This window comes from Chelmon rostratus, chromosome 3 (genome assembly GCF_017976325.1).
Source record: "Chelmon rostratus isolate fCheRos1 chromosome 3, fCheRos1.pri, whole genome shotgun sequence".
Classification (NCBI taxonomy): domain Eukaryota; kingdom Metazoa; phylum Chordata; class Actinopteri; order Chaetodontiformes; family Chaetodontidae; genus Chelmon; species Chelmon rostratus.
This window is the reverse complement of record NC_055660.1, coordinates 10002600-10021415: the sequence shown is the minus strand read 5'-3', so window position 1 is coordinate 10021415 and position 18816 is coordinate 10002600. Positions and strand designations below refer to the sequence as shown.

The following is an 18816-nucleotide window of genomic DNA, read 5'->3' as shown; positions in this document are numbered from 1 at the left end:
AGAAAACTCTGAACACTGTGTTTTGTCTGGGCCAGTCATTTGCCTTTAGAGGAAGTTGCCCAACATGACGTAACATTTTGATAAGATGGGACAACAGTTTTGAACAGAGCCTTATGCCGAGGTCAGCTGGCCCCATAATACACGACTGTATAAGTGTTTTTGAGTAGCTATAGGACGATATTCTTGAACAGTACGATATGGCATTTTTCATGAAACAGGTGCTAGTTCCATTGGTGGTCTTCTTTTTCTGTTTCATGTTCTGAGAACCGAAGAGATGGTTAGTCTGTCAGCTCTGCATCACCATGCAGAAACTGTTCCCTCCCTGGGGGCTGCCTTTGAAGAGTAGTTGTCAAGTTCATTCATCAGCTACTTAGATTTGAAATAATGCACCCTATAGCCATAAGTGTTGGCAGAACCAGAAGACTTTTGTTCCTCTAAGAAGTGGCCCATCCGCCGACTGCATTGGCAGCTGCACATTTGTTTTAAACACTACATATGTAGGTATGTGACTGAGGTATTTAATGAAGACATTTCCATTCTTTTCTAACATCAGTGAGGGATATTGATAAACAGCACACATTTCAGCAGGGGCAAAACCTCAGTGCCAAATGGGCTTTATGTATAATGTAATTTACTAGAGGGGTGTGGTATCATAATCAATATAATCATTAATGAAATTGTAATTTTGTGGAAGTCAGAATTGGCTCAAAATGAGTATATTGAGTGACATTTTCCGCTGAACAGCTGCAAATACAGTAGAGGTTCATAACTACAGGTTTAGTTCGACACTGAAACAGATATTAGGTTGACACTACAGTGAAAGACGCCGATGGCTGTTTCTGGAAGAGTGGAAGTAGCCCACATGTAAACAGCTGGGCCTATCAGCTAAAATACAGAAGATAGGCCCACAAAGCTTGAATACAGCATTTAAATAAAGTTCAAAGGAAAGCTTATTTCATGGTCAGTCTTGAAGGTGAAACTATCATAAAAAAAACAGCTTCCAGAGCAGAATACCAAGCATTACCAAGAGGCTTTTAAAAATCTCACCACTTAGTTTAGGAAACTGGGCCCTACTAACCATTAACTTTGTTAATGGGTGGAAAAATCTATCACAAAACCTTTTTTTTTTTTTTTTTTGGTTCTTTTTTTTTTTTTTTTTGGCTGACAGAAAGAAGCATCTGAATGCAGAGAGAAGTCTTCACTGCATGCTGATGCACAGAGAAGATACGCTGCTGAACTTAATGCCTGGCAGGAGGTTGAGCCGACTCCTGTGGCCGACACCATGGACCAATCGTTGAGACTCACCAGTCCGATGAGGCGTGATACATAAAAGAACGGCCAGCACATGTCCAGATCAATGATGTTATACACATTATTGACAGATGATGAAATCAGCTGCACTCACTGCTGCAGAGTTGTACACATCTGAAATGCCTGGTGACAAGACACAGATCTGATTCACTGCAGCGGTGGAAATGCTGTGGTCATTTATCAGTTTATCAAAATTTTGTTGATTGCTCTGTTCTCTTCTGGGGGAGCTGAGCCTCACTACCTCTCCACTAATTCAAACACTGTGAGTTCAGTAAAAATGACCAGGGAAAACTGAACTTTACCTCTGCTTTGCCATAAATCATTGTTCAGTGTTTGTCCCTCATCTTACAGGATTATTAATAATGTATACAGTTCAGCTTGCCTGCAGGAGTTTCCAGAGAACTGCACGGCTTTTACACTGGTGAAAATACAAGATCAAAAAGCCTGAGCTGAACCCAGAGTTAGCTGCTAATGTGTCTCAGTTTTTGATATAGACCCCTGCTGTACAATGCTGAAACGTTCAGCTCCTCTGACAGGAACATTCTGTGTGTGGATGTGACACTGTGTTACCTGCACCTGTAGTGCAATGCCAACAGCATTTACATGGCCATCGTATCTTAACTTGCAGATAAAATCATGACTGAAATAAGTTAATCTGGACCTGATTTTAGATAAAATGTCCTCTAGCTGTAAAGCTCCCCAGTGTGGGTCCTCTTTGTGGATAGCAATCATCATTTACTTACAGTGAAGGTTCAGAGTATTAAGCAGCCTGTCTATAAAATTCCTATAAGGTCAGGACTGTCCTCTGGACCACCTCCAGTCCAGGTTCTGCATGGGGACTGGTAAAGAGATTTGGCCTCTAAAAATGTATTGTTTTAGTCACTGCCAAAATAATCACAAGAACAGAGATTGTGGGCTTCTTTTGCATTGAGACAGATCTTGCGGCCAAAATTATTTCCCACTATGACACTAAATTTATCAAGAAAATCATGTTTTGAGTATTTTGAGAATACATTTGGGGCCAGGACACCTCCTACTGGACATAACGGACCTGCAAACCAATTTCGAAGCTGAAGAAGGCCCTCTTGCGCTGTTAAGGGGAAAAGACTTTCCTCTAAAGTCACATTACAACCGCGTCATTAGTCCATAAAAGAGGCTTTAACAGCGGAAGTCAGTGTTGTTATTTGTGACTGGGTTCATTATTTCGTTACAGTGTTACTGGTTAATGAATGTGTTGGTGCTTCCATTCCTTGCAGCCTCAGGGTGTAAGATGTAAATTTAGGTTTGCAGGGGATTAAAATACCCACAGACACACAATACAAAGTACAAAGTCAATCAGTATTCTTCCTTTAGTCAGAGTTCTCAGAGAGGGATAGCAACTTTCATCTCAAGTAAATTAAACTTTGAGTGCACATATAAAAAGAAAGACACTGATGGAACATTTGTACTGGTATTGGAAATTCTATGAACAAATCTTTGAATTATTTATCTCGGAGGCTCAGGGTCTCCTAATTTAATGTTAGACTTCACCTGACCTCCGATAGTTTGCTACTCAGGAGAGAAGGAAACAACAAAAATAACAATAATAATGGGGGAGCTGGAACTTTCAGATAAAGAATGGATCTGAATCAGACAAAGAGGAACTATACCTTTTTCCCCGCCCACATTTTCTCTATTCAAGGCTCAAGACTATTTTTTTATGTTTCAAAAAGATTTATGGGGTGATAAACTGTAATGTTGGGACCATGGACTTGTCACATCACTCCCCAATTTCTATGAATTTGATATTAAGTTCTGAAAAGAAGAAAACTACAAGGAGGCTAAACACAGGGATTCTAAACCAAATGAGGCTGCAAATAAGGATGATGTAAAAGTTTATCTTGATGAAGCTGATAAGAGGGAAGGACCCCCACAGATTGTTTGTGATGCATACAAAGCAGTTCTGAAGGGGAAAATTGACAAGTGGCTTTAATTAAAAGAACAGAGAACAAAAAACTTACATAAAAAGACTCTGAATGAAGCAGTAAAGATCTAACATCGAAACTGGGATTTGGATCAGATGAGAAACTGAGGAGAATTTAAATTCTAATCTTAAATTTTAAGCTTTGAAGTCAGAAAATAAAGGAGGATATGAAGAGATTAAATTGAATTCTAATGTCCAGTTTTCAGTCACTAATTGAGACTGGAAAAATAAATATCTTGCCTATATCTTGCCTAATTCTTCCCAGACTTGCCAACTGCATCCTCCCTTCGTTTTAAGATGCAAGACAAATCATTTGCTTCCTCTGTGAATGTTTACGATAGCCAGACTGCAATAATGTTCCTTTCATTCTCTTAGTCGGTTTATGCTCAAGTCCACACACCACAAAAAAACAACACTGCACTGCAATGAAACCAGGCTGGTGTTCACCGCTCAGCAGAGAGGACAATGACTAGTGGGAGGAAAATTAACAGAACGGAACGTAATTCTTTACCATGGTTAATTCAGTTTGTATGCCTCTGGGCCGGTGACAGCTGTGACCAGAGGTATGTTGTGTTTGGGTTGTCTGTCTGTCAGTCTTTAAATACAAAATGTGGCAGCCGTCGTCTCCCAGCCGTCTGCATGGAATTTCAATTTTCTGCTCGTCACTCATTCATTCATTTTAAACAGAAAAACACTCCAGCGCCAGCGATTTTATGTGGGAATCCGTCGACTGCATTGGCAGCTGCACATCTGTTTTCAACACTACATCTTCATTTATTCTCTCCCTTTGGAAAATTAAATGGGTCCTTTTCTCTCTTTTTTTTTTTTTTTTTTTTTTGCAGATTATGAATTGCTGCCGTTCTGGTGCCATGGTGAAATGTGTGTGCCAAAATTTATGACAGAAAAATGTGATTCCTATCCACGTTGGAAGTGCTAATGACACCTGGCTTCAAAGTTTGGATTGATTTTTACCCATGGTGCATGTTCTTTCTTTAATTGCACTGTGAGATACCCTGCCTGAGGAAACAGCACAAAATCCTTTTCTGATTTCTTACAGTTGGAGCTGTGTGCCGCAAGACAGCAACGTAAATCACAATAGGTAGCATAATCGGTATGATGAATAGACTTTGAGTCAGGCACATTGACTTTTTCAAAGAGGTCCACAGAGACAGAAGAGAAGTAATGTGAATGTAAGGTTGTCAATCTGCGTGAAAAACGAACAGAGGGAGGTAAAAAAAAGAATCATTGCTGCTCTTTGGGACGTTTTCCATTTCTTGTGTTTTTTGTGAGGGTGCACTGCAATTTCCCAGCTTGGGATAAATAAAGTCTATCTATCTATCTATCTATCTATCTATCTATCTATCTATCTATCTATCTATCTATCTATCTATCTACTCATCCTTCAGCGTGCTGCAAAGCTGCTTTTTGCTTTGGCTTCAGATCTAATTTTGTCAAGCTTGACTGATTCAAACACAAATGTTATTGTTAAAGAACACGCAACTCTTCTTCTCCCCTGCCATGGCTGTCTGGAGCTACCTCTACTATTCTGGCCTCTGCCCAGAAGCCCTCCGTTAGATGTTATGAGGCAGCCAAATGGCTCAAAGAGTATTGCTCTGTGGTTTATAACCATGTATCAGTGCTGTGCTCATGAAGTTGAGAGTATATTTTTTAGATTTTTTTTACATATAGTGACAGCTAAAAGCTACCAGATCTACAGCCACACTATTCACACCCTCAATGTGCCTATCGCACATTAAAGGAATAGTCCAACTTTTTGGGAAACACCCTTACTTTCTTTCTTGCCGAGAGTAAGATGACATGATCGACACCACTCTCTTAAAATCAGCAGTTTATTCTTCTTCTGTGCAGTGTCTCAGCTGGTTGCCTGGCAACTTTGCAGTCTGAGGAGGATGGTCTCTTTTTAGTCAAAATTCAAACTTCCATTAGAACCTGAAAAATAAAGAAGTATTTGATCACCATACCTTTTATTCCATGTTGTGCGCACCTTGTGTGTTCTTCTTCTTCTTCTTGTGTGCAACTCAAGTGAGGCTGCGGTGAGAGAGAACGGTCAGACTGACGGCTTGCAGGCAGGCAGGGGAGGGCTGTTAACATAAACTGCAGGAGCTAGCATGTTTAGCAGGCTATAACAGCAGTCCACAAGTTGAAATTTAACAGTGTCATCAAAAAACTTTTGCCAATAGCCTGCAAAACATATAAGCAGCTTCCCATTCAGTCTGCGCGACTCTAACTTGGCGGCATCAATTCGCCACTGGCTGAAATTTGTCTCATTGTAATTCATGAGGAGGGAAATTTGGCTTCAGCATATTTTATAGGCCACTTGGGTTGTGTTTGAAATAATCTAAATAGATTATGTTTTAGTTCAAATGAACTACAATGTGATTTTTTTGAAAAGATGACACAAATTGTTGTTGTATTTTTATTTGTATGCAGATTAACATTGAGATATAACATTTATTAGTTATTAAATTGGTTAGTTTTTAACTGCTGCTGCCTGTTTTCGCTCTCCCACACTCGGCATGAAAGTGAAAACAAATATTTCCTAAAATGGCAAGCTATTTCTCTAACTTCTTTACACTTAAAGCACTTATAGATAGATAGAAGAGGCTTGTTACTGATTTGTTTTTATCCATCTAACCTCTCAGAGGATTCATATAGACACAGGCCTGCTTCACTGACCTCTGACCTGCCACTGGCCGTAATCCTCCTCTCTCAGTTGTCACAGTACAGGAGCAAAGATGAATAGGCCTATAGCTTTGAGGACAGCTTGTCAGATGGTGGTGTGAAGAAAATAGCAAAGAAATTAAGGTCTAGGAAAAACAGATGGGATTATTTATTAAAGATGGTGGTATTTTTCTGTTTTGGCCAAGTGACACCTTTGACGCTGGAATCAAAATCAACATTGCTCACCTTCCAAATGGCCAAGGACCACTTGAAATAAGCCTTGTGTAAACAGTAGCTATGTGACGTTGGGGTGGCAATTTTACTGTCAGCGGAGAAATTCAAACAATCAATCTTTACTCGGTTTCGTCATATTACTGAAATGATAGAATTCAACTCTGGAAGATTGGAAATGGTTGATGGGATTTCCCAGCGAATCCATTGCAATCAAGATCAGCCCAGAGGCTGTGCAAGGCTGCTGCTGCTGGATCCTTTGACAACATACTGAGCCGTCAACTGTGTTGCCTCTTGCGTAACCTGTTCTCTCTAAGCCCTTTTAACAGTTGAAGTCATCCGAAATGGAAAGTCTTAAGTCTATGTAAGTGAAGCAGTCTAAAATAGCCAAAATTATGATATATAGTATAAAAAGCTGCAATAATAATGTATCGCGTATTTCAGTTTGTACAATAGAGGTTGGAGATTCTGCTTGTGATCGGAAGGTCATCGGTTCGATTCCCCCACCGGACTGGCAGAAGAATTTGGGTGTGGTGGAGTACCCCCTCTCCCTCCATTAGCCGGCTGATGTGCCCTTAAGCAAGGCACTTAACCCCCAATTGGCTCCCCGGGCCCTTGATGCAGCAGCCCACTGCTCCTGTGTGTTTCACTGCAGAAACAACTCCAAATGAATGCTCAAGGCCTGCTGGATTTCTTACTTTACTTTTTGACTTTATTAATCTCACAATGGAGAAATTTACCCTTACAGAAGCTCTTCAGAACACTTCAGAACACACAAGTTTGGTACTTACATTATTAAACCATGTAGGATTAGGCCAGTCCACTGGTGTAGTTAAAATTCCTTCTGGGGCAGTCAATGTAAATGTTACATTACTCATGTTCATCTATGCATGAAGTTTAACTGAACAAGTGATAGAGATTCAATTTCAAAAGCTCCAGTGACATTTTCAGAGCCCTCTCTGACATCAGATAAGAGAACTCATGCATCAAGGATTCATAAAAATTCCACTGCTGTGTTTAAAGTCAACACAGATGCAGGGAATTTAACCAAACACTACAGACTGTCATGTGGCTTGGAGTCTAAGCCTCGGTCCCATGTCTCTGAAAACGTGCTGAAGCCTGGAGTAATATTGGCCTCTTCTGGCTTTGATTTCCTGCTGAAATTATGATGCTTTTAATGTCTACAATTCTCTTTCAGGAAGATATCTAAAAATATGTCAGAGTGTCATATTAACAAATGACTAATAACACTTGACTAATGGAAGAATTTGAATAAGAGTGTAATCTTTCTAATTGTTATTGTGTTTCACTGTGAGGAAAATTGTCTTACGGTATAAAAGCCCTGAGTTGTGCTGGAAGCTCTTTATGTAATTCACATCAGTACCAGTAATTGCCTCACCCTGTGTCATAAAATTTTAATGTTTTCTATTCTACAGTGGCTTGACCAGTGAGTAATACAGTAGCAAGGCCTGCCAGAGGTCAAACTTTGAACCAAGCTTTCACCCGAAATGAGATTAGATCTAGCATAAAGCAGTGGTGTCGTGCTCGTATGGTACCTGTCTGCCCTTCCTGTTGTTAGGCTTTAAGACATTTGATTTATCTCCTTACAGAAATCAGAAAAAGGCCTATTCCCTCATTTGTAACAGCAGAATGGTGCACTGCCAACAATAATGATTCATTCATTGCCTTCTTTTGGTCTTAACAAGCTTTTCTTTCAGCAATCTGTTAGTCCTTACTGACAGACATGAAGGTCCTTGATCCTTGATCATATTAAGATGTGTTAACAGGCTCTTAGAGGAAAATTACAAATCAATTACAAGGACATTTAACAACAAAAGAGGTGTGGTTAGAGATGTATTTCTGTGTCTTTTTAAATTGAGTGTATTGTACAACAAAAAAAACCCTTAAAGACTGAAATATTCATATTTTTCCACAAGCCATATGTAATAATTTGTGGATTGCTGGAGGTCTGCTCGTGAAATGTGTTTCATCCATGTTTATGCATTTGGACTGAGTTCGCTTGTAGACAGTCCATCTCAATTATTGATAGACATAATGTATAAAGCGATGGAAAAAATAGGATATATACTGTCTACTATGCATGTGCTTAAAAAAACTGAAACCACTTACAGACATCCAATAAAATAATGGAATCACACCAAACACAGTATTAACAGGAACTGCTGTTAGTGACTGGTTAGTTGGGAATTGGAATAGTCTTCCAACATAAAATAACAAGTACATTTAGAAACATGAATTCCACTAGAAAATCTGCCTCTGGGCTTGTTTACAGTGAGTATTTTATCTGTACCGTATATTTACCCTCTGCACCTGTCAGATAAAGCCATCAGTTTATACTGGGCAGAGGCCAGTCTGGACCCTTTCCCCATTTGTAAACTGTCACTATGCCCTGAAGAGGACTGGCCATTTTGAATGGTTTGCTGCTGCTGTACCTACTAGGCCCAATAATAATGTGTTCTTCCTGATACAAACCCATCTGCAACTGCACCGCATTGTGTTTTTACTGCCAAAGCCTTTTTCAGTAAAAAAATAAAAAAAATAAATAAAATATGAATTTACATCTGGGGGCAACTTTGAGTTTTTCAGTCCTGGTCCTGGGTGTGTCAGTTTATCAGTATCCACTCTAAAGTAAGTTGATTAGGGATACATATTATATCCTCTTATATCCCTCTGATCTTAATTACTAATTGCAATTATACATCTGCATTAACTTGTATTCTACATATACTGTATTTTGCTGCAACATATTCCGATGCAAAATTGTTCAGATTCCCCACGAGGGGGGACTGTTTGGTCAGACTTGCTCTACTCAAAGTAGACTGCACCACCTACAGGAAGGACAAGTAATAGCAGGAGGGATACAGCACATAAACAGTGTTTCAGTTACAGTCTCTGTGTCTCTGTGCTGTAATGACTCTACATGTATTGACTCATTTGCTCATTTGGGTTACACAAATTGTGTAAATCTTGGATTGAATGGATATATAGCAATATGGAGCAAACACTTTAATTTTTTCTTCCAGCTCAATCAATAAGCCATTAAAGGTTTGCTACAAGTCACCTCTGATGTTGATTCTGCACAAACCCATTGATTCTGACAGGGAACTCAAGTGATTTAGTTTTGTATTCAATCAGAGAGACAAAGAATGGTCAAAATCAATGCAACAGAGGCTGAAATATCCAGACTTTTAGTCCCTTGTGTGGATCAAGCTCAAGAAATCCTACAGTTTCCATAAGTCAAAATGTACAAAATTTTCTGTCTCTCCCATCAAATCCAGATAAGGTAGTACCATGCTTCCACGAAGCTGGGGCACTCAAGAGACAGAATAAAAAGATATTATTTAAAAAATCGATGCTCCAGAGGCAGAGATATTCCGATTTTAGCCCCTGGCATTGGTCCTTTCCAGCTGTATCTCATGGCATCAGTGGAAAGAAGAAGACTGTGAGGGGTTGGCCATATATATGTGTGTCTGTGTGTGTGTGTGTGTGTGTGCGCGCGCGCGTGTATATACACACACTCACACAAACATTTATATATTTTATAACTGCCTTTGTAAGTCAGCAGATCAAGGGTCAGATAACACAGCTGCTTTGATTGTTACCCTTTTAAATGGACATGTCTTCAGGTGTTAGTGGCACCACAAACAATGGTTAGAAGGGTCCTAAAGGGTCCTACTTCACCTTCTAGTTGGCTCAGAAGGACGTTTCTACAACTATGGTAGTAGTAATTTCAGACCAGTCAGTATAATTTGCTTTGAAGAAATGCATGAGATTTTCAAGCGGCCTGGGAGACCTGGCTGGATAAATCCATGCAGAAAGCAGGGCTCTGAAAAGATGAAGAGTCCAAAGTCAAGAGGACATTGCTTTCTTTGAATGGAGACACCGTGCGCTGGCCCTCCTTGAGGCTAAATACCAACCAGAAAGAAGGACAAGGGAGGCATACAGCTTATATAGCAACATATAGCTTTATTCATTTGTTTCATCAATTTAAAAAAATGAATTTATATATATATATTAAAGGGTCTCCATCAGCTTGACTCTTGCTGCTTGAGTGCAGACTTTTTGAATCTATTAAAAGAAAAACAAGTGAAATAAATACTAATGACAAAATCACACATCCCTTATAAACTCATGATATAAAGAATATTACCGACAATACATGCATTTATGTCATCAGACTAGTAAGAAGTATTCAGATAAAAGCCCTGCATTCAAAACCTTACTTGAGTAAAAGTAGGTCAGGGTTACACTTTCTGCAAAACTTCATTACAGCATCAATAGTGAAAGTACTCATTGACAGTCTGCAGCCACCAAAAGAGGAGTCAACTCGTGCCTATTTTAATAGCTGTTTGCAAAATTAAAAAACAAGAAATAAATAAAAACTCTTCTACATGGATAAATAAATGTACTCTCTCGCAAGAAGAACATAAACACATTTAAGTAAACGTGCCCCGGCTGCACAAAGGAGAGATTACAGTCTCTTGCTCTCTAATTTCGCCTTCTCAAATTACAAACCACCGTGAAGATCACTTCCTGGTCTGGAACCAATAGTGGGACACGCAGATGGTCACGTTGAGCTGCTGCGATCTTTGACATCCAGTGTGCGGGACCTCAGCAGAGGGTGAGTTTTTCCAAAAATAGTTTTTCTGCTCTTGTACTTGACTTTGCAACATGTTATTAGCAAATGTACGAGTTCCACAGCACAGGTCGCCACAGTTTGTTCAGCTGTAGCGACCTGCAACCTGCATTTTCAGTGGTAATGGTGTTCAGTGAGTTGGCGAGGCACGTTAATAGAAAGGTGTTATGCAACGATTAGAATCCAAAGAGTGCAGTCTGTTAAGTATCACTCAGAGAGCTGATAGCAGATCTGTGCAGAAGCAGGTGTTTGTGCTGAAGAAATATACGCAGACAAAGAGCAAAAGTAAAAGACACGTGTACACCACAGCAGCCAACATCAAACCACGGCTGTGATTAAGGCAGCAGTCATTTGCAATCAAGTCACCCCTAAAATGAGTGTGCCCTATTCTGAACTTTATGGTTGAAGCTGTCTTTGCGACCCTACGTAGCACTTTATTAAATCCATAAATTCGCTTGAAAAACAAAGAAAAAAAAAGATTAACAGAACTTGCCTGAGAATCATCATGTTTTTAAGTGTTCTTCAGCATTCCTTGCAAATCGTTGTGTTTACATACATGAATAACCTGCACTGCAAACAGGGACTCCTAATAATTAATTCGGCATACTTGTAATCGTGCTAGTTTGCCAAAATGGACGGTTCCCATTAGTGTTGAAAACCTGGACGAGTTAGAGTTGCACCGTTTCAAGCGGCCGTCGTGACGTTCAGCAGGTACAGTATAGGTACAGGTGTGGAGTCTATCAGGATTTCAAAATAAAGCTTACAAAGTCATTTCTATTAATAGTTGCTTTTGAATCACACTGCAGACTCAACAGATGAATATTGCCCAAACTGGTATGTGCACATTGATTCATTTACTCCAGTATATGAGAGATCATTGGACCTATTACATCGGGTACTAACATATGGGTATTAATAGGCCTACACATGATTAAAAGCATATATATATAAAATAAGGTTATCAAAAGCTGACTTTTGATGCCTCACGTCTGCTGGTCTTAGCTGTGCTGAACACACATTAACCACTGTAACTGATGGCTGACTAGGAGATATTATCATGAAATTATTACAATATTTACAATATAGTCTGTATTTTTATTCAGAAAGAGTGGGAACAAAATATGACAAAACATGTCACACTGCTGTGTGTCAGATTAAACCGTCTCCATGCCAGGAATACAAATTTAGAATATATCTGAGGAAAAAAGAAAACTGCCACATGAAAAGTTTAGCTTTTTGTTTGTCTCACTTCACTTTGCACTGATGATTAAACTGAACCCAATGGCTGCTGATAAGGGCTGAATAGAGCAAACTGTGCCAGGAAAATGCAGAAAGGACACACACACACACACACACACACACACACACACACACACACACACACACACACACCCAATGGTGCCCGACCCAATGGTGTGTCATGATGGTCCTAATGTTGGATACTGTATTTTGAAATCCTGAAGTTTCACCAAGGTCGAGATCGTTTCAGACAAGTTTCTTCTTGTTCGCCTCTGGTGATAAAACCATGAGTACTCTCAGGAATAAGTGTGAGTCGTCACGGTCGCATCGATTTGTTGAAAGTGAGAAACAAGATAAGTAGTAGAATAAAGGTGCAGTCCTGTTTTAGGAGCTGAAAGGAGTTTGTTTTGTATTGTTTAAGGTTTATCATGGCCACATGTTATAAAATATTAAAAGAAATCAGTGATTTGCCCGTCCTTGAAGCTTTCAGATAAAACGAGTGGTAAAAAAACATGTCCTCAAAAGGCCCGTGTTGAGATATTGTAATAAAATTGTCATTTATAACCAAGGACTTTGTTACTATCTGCTGTTGTGCTATTAAGGACACTGCAAGCCGGCCAGTCAATCACATTCACAAATTCTGATACTCCACCAATGTGTAATGTCTGTTATAGGTGTCATAAAGCTCAGTAATGTATGGATGGTCACTTTGCAGAGATTTTTCTGCAGCGGGCTGCCATGAATCCACTTTGCACATTTTAGGTGTCTCTGCTCAAAAATGTCTGTTGAGAAATAGCCTGTCAATCATTACTTCTCAGTTTAACAGAGGTCATCCTGTGATTGATTAATGCGGATCTCGTAAGAACTCTTCGTTGGGGTGTTTAGAGCTTGCACTCCTGAGTCAGTAAGTTTAGTATTTCAGTGTTTTTTGTTGTTTGCATTGAGTTAACAAATGGTTTATGAACATTTGTAACTCCTTACAGCTGAATCAGTCTTTCAGAAACACATTTGCAAGTATCTAATGAATGCTCAACAGGAGATTTTTAGGTATTTTTTATTCTTCAGAAAGAGAGCCTCTATCTTCACAATGACCTTATGGTTGCTGTTCAATACTCTATTTTTGTTTGTCTGTTTTGATCGCAGCAGCAGCGAAAGGTGCACTATGGGCCGTCTGGACGGGAAAGTGATTGTGTTGTCAGCTGCCGCGCAAGGGATTGGACGTGCCGCAGCAATAGTAATGAGCTTTAATAAGAACTTCTCGCCAGTATATTTCCAACCAAATCAGAGAGGAAAATTGTTTATTTAATAGCCTGTGGTGTGCAGACTGAAAGCAGTGTATATTCTGACTTCATTACGTATTTCACACAGGCTTTGTGTAATGCACACGGCAGATTTTAATGTTGCAGATGTCCCATGATATTTTCCACAACAGCGACAACAATATTGGTGATCCAAAACATGTTTTCTTCCAAATCACTGGGTTACAGAAACCGACTTGCATATGTTTAGTGTCCACTGAATCCTCCCAAGAACTACACAAGCTGTCATCTGTGATGTAAAATTCATGCATACATTGTTTTATAGAAACAACCAATTTCGCCTTACGTGAAGATGCTATCACTCTACATGCGTGATGCAAACACAGTTTAAGGAGGGATTGGGTCGTCATCAGATCCATTCTCTTCAAGTGATTTATCTAAGTGTGTAAAATCGTGCCTTGTATGACAGAGATATGTGTGTAGTGTGGAGGAATTCAAATAGAGATGTCTATTTCCATCTAATCGTTGAGGTTTGAGGAATTAGAGGTAGAAATTGGCATTCTGTCTGTAGACATGTGCTAATGAGGCCTTGGTGTCAGCACTGTGAACTGAATTATTTTCTGAAAAACTGACTCTCAGCCTTTTAGTTTTTTACATGATCCAAATCATATTTAGCAAACAGCTGCAATGAATTTTAGATTAAAAATGTATCAAATTAAACTATAACATGTGATGACATTGTGGAACTGCCTCAAGGTTTTTTTTCCCCAACTGCAGGCGTTTGCAAAGGAGGGAGCTCAAGTCACAGCAACAGACATCAATGGAGAGAAGCTGAAAGAGCTGGACGGCATTCAAGGCAAGATTCATTTCTGTTGTGAGGCCGCCATCTGCTGGCCAGCCAGTGCAGTGCAGCCAGAATGGCTGACATGTCTTTTCCCTGTTTGTTACATTATTCACAGCTTGGTCATGTCTTTATGTCTGGTAGCTCTAACAATGTAAATTTGCATTACATTGCTCTAGTTTATCCTAACGACGCAATTTTTTTTTTTACCAACTTTTGAAGGCTGCCAATGATTTCAGTAGTTCTCAAGTAATATTATCTATTATTTTATTCATTATTTCATCATTATCAGTTAAGCATACGGTCTATGAAATGAAAAAAATTACATGAAACACAAATTGCATGCAATGATATCCTAATATTATTATATTATTATTATATTAAGTATCTTCATTGTTTAGCCTTTTAAGTTGCTGTTTTTGTAACCAGTCAGCCATAAATTCAAGAAGCAGGCTTATTGCAGAAAAATGCCCCTGCTGGACCAGGTTTGAATAATTAGGAGGTGATCAACACTCTTCCCTCTCTCAACACCTCCTTTCATGTAGCTCACAAGCGAAGCACTACAGCTCTCAGAGCACTGTTGTAGCTGTAACTGTAGAGCTGTTGAGTGGCCAACAGGAAACGATGGAGCGTGGGCAGGGTAACGGCCAGGTGTGGACGTGGGTACTGTAATTGTGCAGGTGTGACACAGGGGTGTTGTCGTCCTCATTTTAGACTAGTGTCTCCTGCAATGAAATGCTCAATAATAAAAATAGTTTGGTTTGTATTGATTTGCAAATCTGTGCAGTTGCCATTAGAATAGTTGGGACTTTAGAACCAGAACCAAAGCTCTGTTTTTCTCCTCACCAACAGGGATCAAGACCAAGGTCGTGGATGTGACTAAGAAGGACCAAGTGGAAGCCCTGGCCAAGGAACATGAGCATGTAGATGTGCTGTTCAACGTTGCAGGGTACGTCTCCCCTCTTTCCCGTATCATCTGAATATGTTCTATTTTTACGCCAGCCGGAGCCAATATGTTCTCAGGTTGTCCGTCCATCACAATCTTGTGAGGGAATTTTTTCAAATTTGACGCAAACGTTCATTTGGACTGAAGAATGAACCAATTAAAATTTGGTTGTCAAAGGTCACTGTGTCCATCACAAGATGCATTTCTGGCCATACCTCAACAATTAATTAGCTAATTATGACAAAATTTCACACTAATGATAAAATGGTAAAGTGATGTCCAGTAGGTCAAAGGTCAACTTCACTGTGACATCATAATGTTCTGCAAAACCACTTTTTTCTGGCCATTCAATGCCATAACTCAGGAACAGAAGGGGAGATTGTGACCATATTTCACATTTGGTTGGGTACTGAATTGGTGACATTAACCAATCCCACATACACTATTGTGGTGCTGTAAATATGCATTAGCACACTAAAGCTACAGCTGACAAAAAAACTATAACTGTTTGCTCCTGTTTGAAGAATATTTGTTATAAACTACAGTGCAACAACACTTTTAGAGATCTACGTTTTGGGCCAGGCAGACAGTCTTTTAATGGAATTTGTTGGCAATAATAAATACATAGAATCTAATAATAAATAGAAAATACATTATCAGCCTTATCCTTTGACATAGTGTGTAGCAGTTCTGCTCATATTGCCAATATGCTGTACCCTCATTAACACATTTATCCATCTCCTGCTTAACTACATTTCCAAAATCCCTATAACTTAAGGTTTAACCTCTACTTGACCCTTTGTCAATCTCCTTAACAAAGGTCTCTAAATAGAGACCTTTAGGGCTCAGTAAAATGTTGGGGGGGTAATGCAGCATTTCGGCCAGGCTTTATTTTTAGTTCAGTAATTTATTTCTCATATTGATCCCTTACGCTCTTCTGTTTTGCTTCTGATTGACACATTTTACCTCGTGTTTAGATGATTACACCTAATACCGTGTGACTTTTTGCCACTTTCCAAGTTTACGTGTCATCTACCGTCTACAGGTTTGTGCACCACGGCTCCATCTTGGACTGTGAAGAGGCCGACTGGGACTTCACAATGAATGTGAACGTCCGCAGCATGTACCTCATGTGCAAGGCTTTCCTGCCTAAGGTGACCTTTGCCCACTTTACCGAACGCTTAACACTGTTTATCCTGTTGTTGAGAGATTGAAATTGGTGCTGTTGTAAATGGAGCGACATATGCTTTTATTTTGTTCTCATCCTTTGTCCGCTGGGATTAGCTGTATTACTCTGAGCCTGTGGCATGATGGGCGGTGACTGCCCAATCACTAATCCAGCTTTAGCTGCAAACCAACCAAACTGTCCCAACGAGGAATTTTAGTTTGGATCCCAGCACATTTGTCATTTACTTGTTACATAGAAATAAGACTTGCGTAATTCTACCCTTCATTTTTAACAATTATATTCTGTTTATATGGCACCCTCCTAATTCATTTTGTCATTCTAGATGTTGGCAAAGAAGTCAGGGAACATTATTAACATGGCATCTGTTGCATCAAGCATTAAAGGTAAATGATCTTCCACAGATCTTTTCACTGTTGATGATTATAGAAGAAATATTATGGCCAGTTAAAGGGCCATTGAGGCGTTGAAGTATGACCATGTTCATTGTAATCCTCTTATCTCAGATAATTGCTTTGCGTGTGCGTGTGTCTATGTGTGAGTGACATATGTGTTTCCTCGACAGGTGTTGTGAACCGGTGTGTCTACAGTACCTCCAAGGCTGCAGTGATCGGGCTCACCAAGTCCATCGCGGCTGATTTCATTGAAAAAGGCATTCGCTGTAACTGTGTTTGTCCTGGTAAGCTTAGAACGCCCTGCAAAATAAAACAATGCCACTGTTTCCTTTCTGTTCTTCTTCAAGTGTTACACAAGGTTACTAACATATTAAATTCTAACTATATACTCTAGACATCCTTGTTAACAAATCAAACTGATATTTAATGTGAGGATTGAAGGGTTTCTTTCATGTTTGAGGACATTTCAAAGATACAGAAGCCTCAAGTTTCTTCCCTCAAAGCCGGTCTAAATAACTGCTGTACAAACTCATCATTTTTTTATTTGTACAGCAGAACAGAACTGGATACAGTTAGTCAAAGGCTATCTATATTTCTGTATTCAGTAGTGTTATTGTTATTATAATGAACAAGTTTAAGGTTGTTCTTGTATGTTTTCTCAGGTACTGTTGATACTCCATCACTGAGGGGCAGGATCCAGGCCCAGCCTGACCCAGAACAGGTATGGTAGACTCCGCTCTGTCATTTTCTCCATTCTTAATCTGACAGTAATGCCTCCATGAGTCATTTAACAGGTACATCTTATCTTTGTTTCCACAAGAAGGAATCCTGATGGCTGGGTATTGAAGATAATGAGTGCTATAACTGTAGCTCCTCTCTCGTTCTGTAACTCCCCAGGCTTATAAGGATTTCATGGCAAGACAGAAAACTGGCAGAATGTGCACAGCTGAAGAGGTGGCGTACCTGTGCGTATACCTGGCATCTGATGAGGTGAGTGCTTGCAGATAATGGTTCCATGTCATGCATGTGTGGTACATCATATCGGCAGTCAGGCAGTGTTGCAGGGCCGTAGCTACCACTGAGGACACGGAGGTCCACATGCTTGTTTTCTAGAAATTTGAGGGGCTTTGCAACAAACTGGGAGTTAACATTAAAAATTTGATACTGTTGGATATTTTAAAGGCTGGTTTCAGTATGTTTTAGACTCAATACACTTGAATTTAACCGTTTTTAGGCTGGTAAATGAACAATAAAAGGTTCCCCAGAATTTTTTTTCTAGACATGCAGAGGGCCTTGAAACGAATTCTAAATGCTTTTCATCCTCATGGTTGGAAATACAATTGATAGACAATATAATTGAACTGTTTTGTTTGTTTGTTTTTCAAATTTTCACTATTTCAAATGATCAAAAATTTTTTACAGATGACAGCTTGTGTAGACTTTAATTTTGGTGTCTGATAAAAGTCTTGTTGAGTGGGGAGCGTTACTTGGACTCATGAGCTTCAGTATTTCTAAAATCCAAACCAACATCCCAAGTGTATGTTTTTACTAAATCCCAATGTAAATGTTAAATATTCCATAGTTTACAAAGTTGCCGATTGGTCAGTAGTGAAACCATTTCCCAGTGATCTGATATTTCTTGGCTCCTTCACAGTCGGCCTATGTGACTGGGACAGAGCAAATCATCGATGGAGGATGGAGACTCTGAGAAAACTGTACTGAGCTCATCCCGACAGCAGTGGAGGCTGTTGGTTCCATTCTCATTTGAACTCCAAATAAAGTGCACAAATTTGACTTGATCTTTTTTTTTTTTTTTTGATTTTGCATATTATGTTTACTGATTCTGTGGGAGACTTTTGTCATATGATTTTCCATCTTAATTATATGCTGCAAATGTGTGCAAAGCCAAAATATTAATTTGTTGACTAACATTGTCATAAATGCACTATATCACGGCGACAATGTACTGATTATCAATTTATAGTAGACTGATCCCATGTTAAATGTTTTACAATGCAATCAGACAAATGTTGAGTGTGATTAATGATGAAATATGTTCAACGTCTATTAAAACGTATTTACCAATACCTTTGAGTGACTTCTACA

General features: G+C 39.3%; 1 protein-coding gene across 2 annotated transcripts; it reads left to right on the top strand.

Moving 5' to 3' along the window:
- The first annotated feature begins 10762 nt into the window (after nucleotides 1–10762).
- bdh2 (3-hydroxybutyrate dehydrogenase, type 2) lies at nucleotides 10763–18797 on the top strand. Of its 2 annotated transcripts, none has more exons than XM_041965344.1 (10): nucleotides 10763–10829; nucleotides 13227–13317; nucleotides 14120–14198; nucleotides 15036–15132; nucleotides 16175–16283; nucleotides 16641–16701; nucleotides 16881–16994; nucleotides 17373–17431; nucleotides 17608–17700; nucleotides 18365–18797. In XM_041965344.1, the coding sequence occupies exons 2-10, from the start codon at nucleotides 13246–13248 to the stop codon at nucleotides 18416–18418; spliced, it is 738 nt and encodes a 245-aa protein (XP_041821278.1). In that variant the 5' UTR covers nucleotides 10763–10829; nucleotides 13227–13245; the 3' UTR covers nucleotides 18419–18797. The 2 variants fall into 2 exon arrangements, with proteins under 2 accessions (XP_041821278.1, XP_041821286.1); XM_041965352.1 differs by having other exon boundaries at nucleotides 10785–10829; nucleotides 13230–13317.
- The last annotated feature ends 19 nt before the right edge of the window (nucleotides 18798–18816 follow it).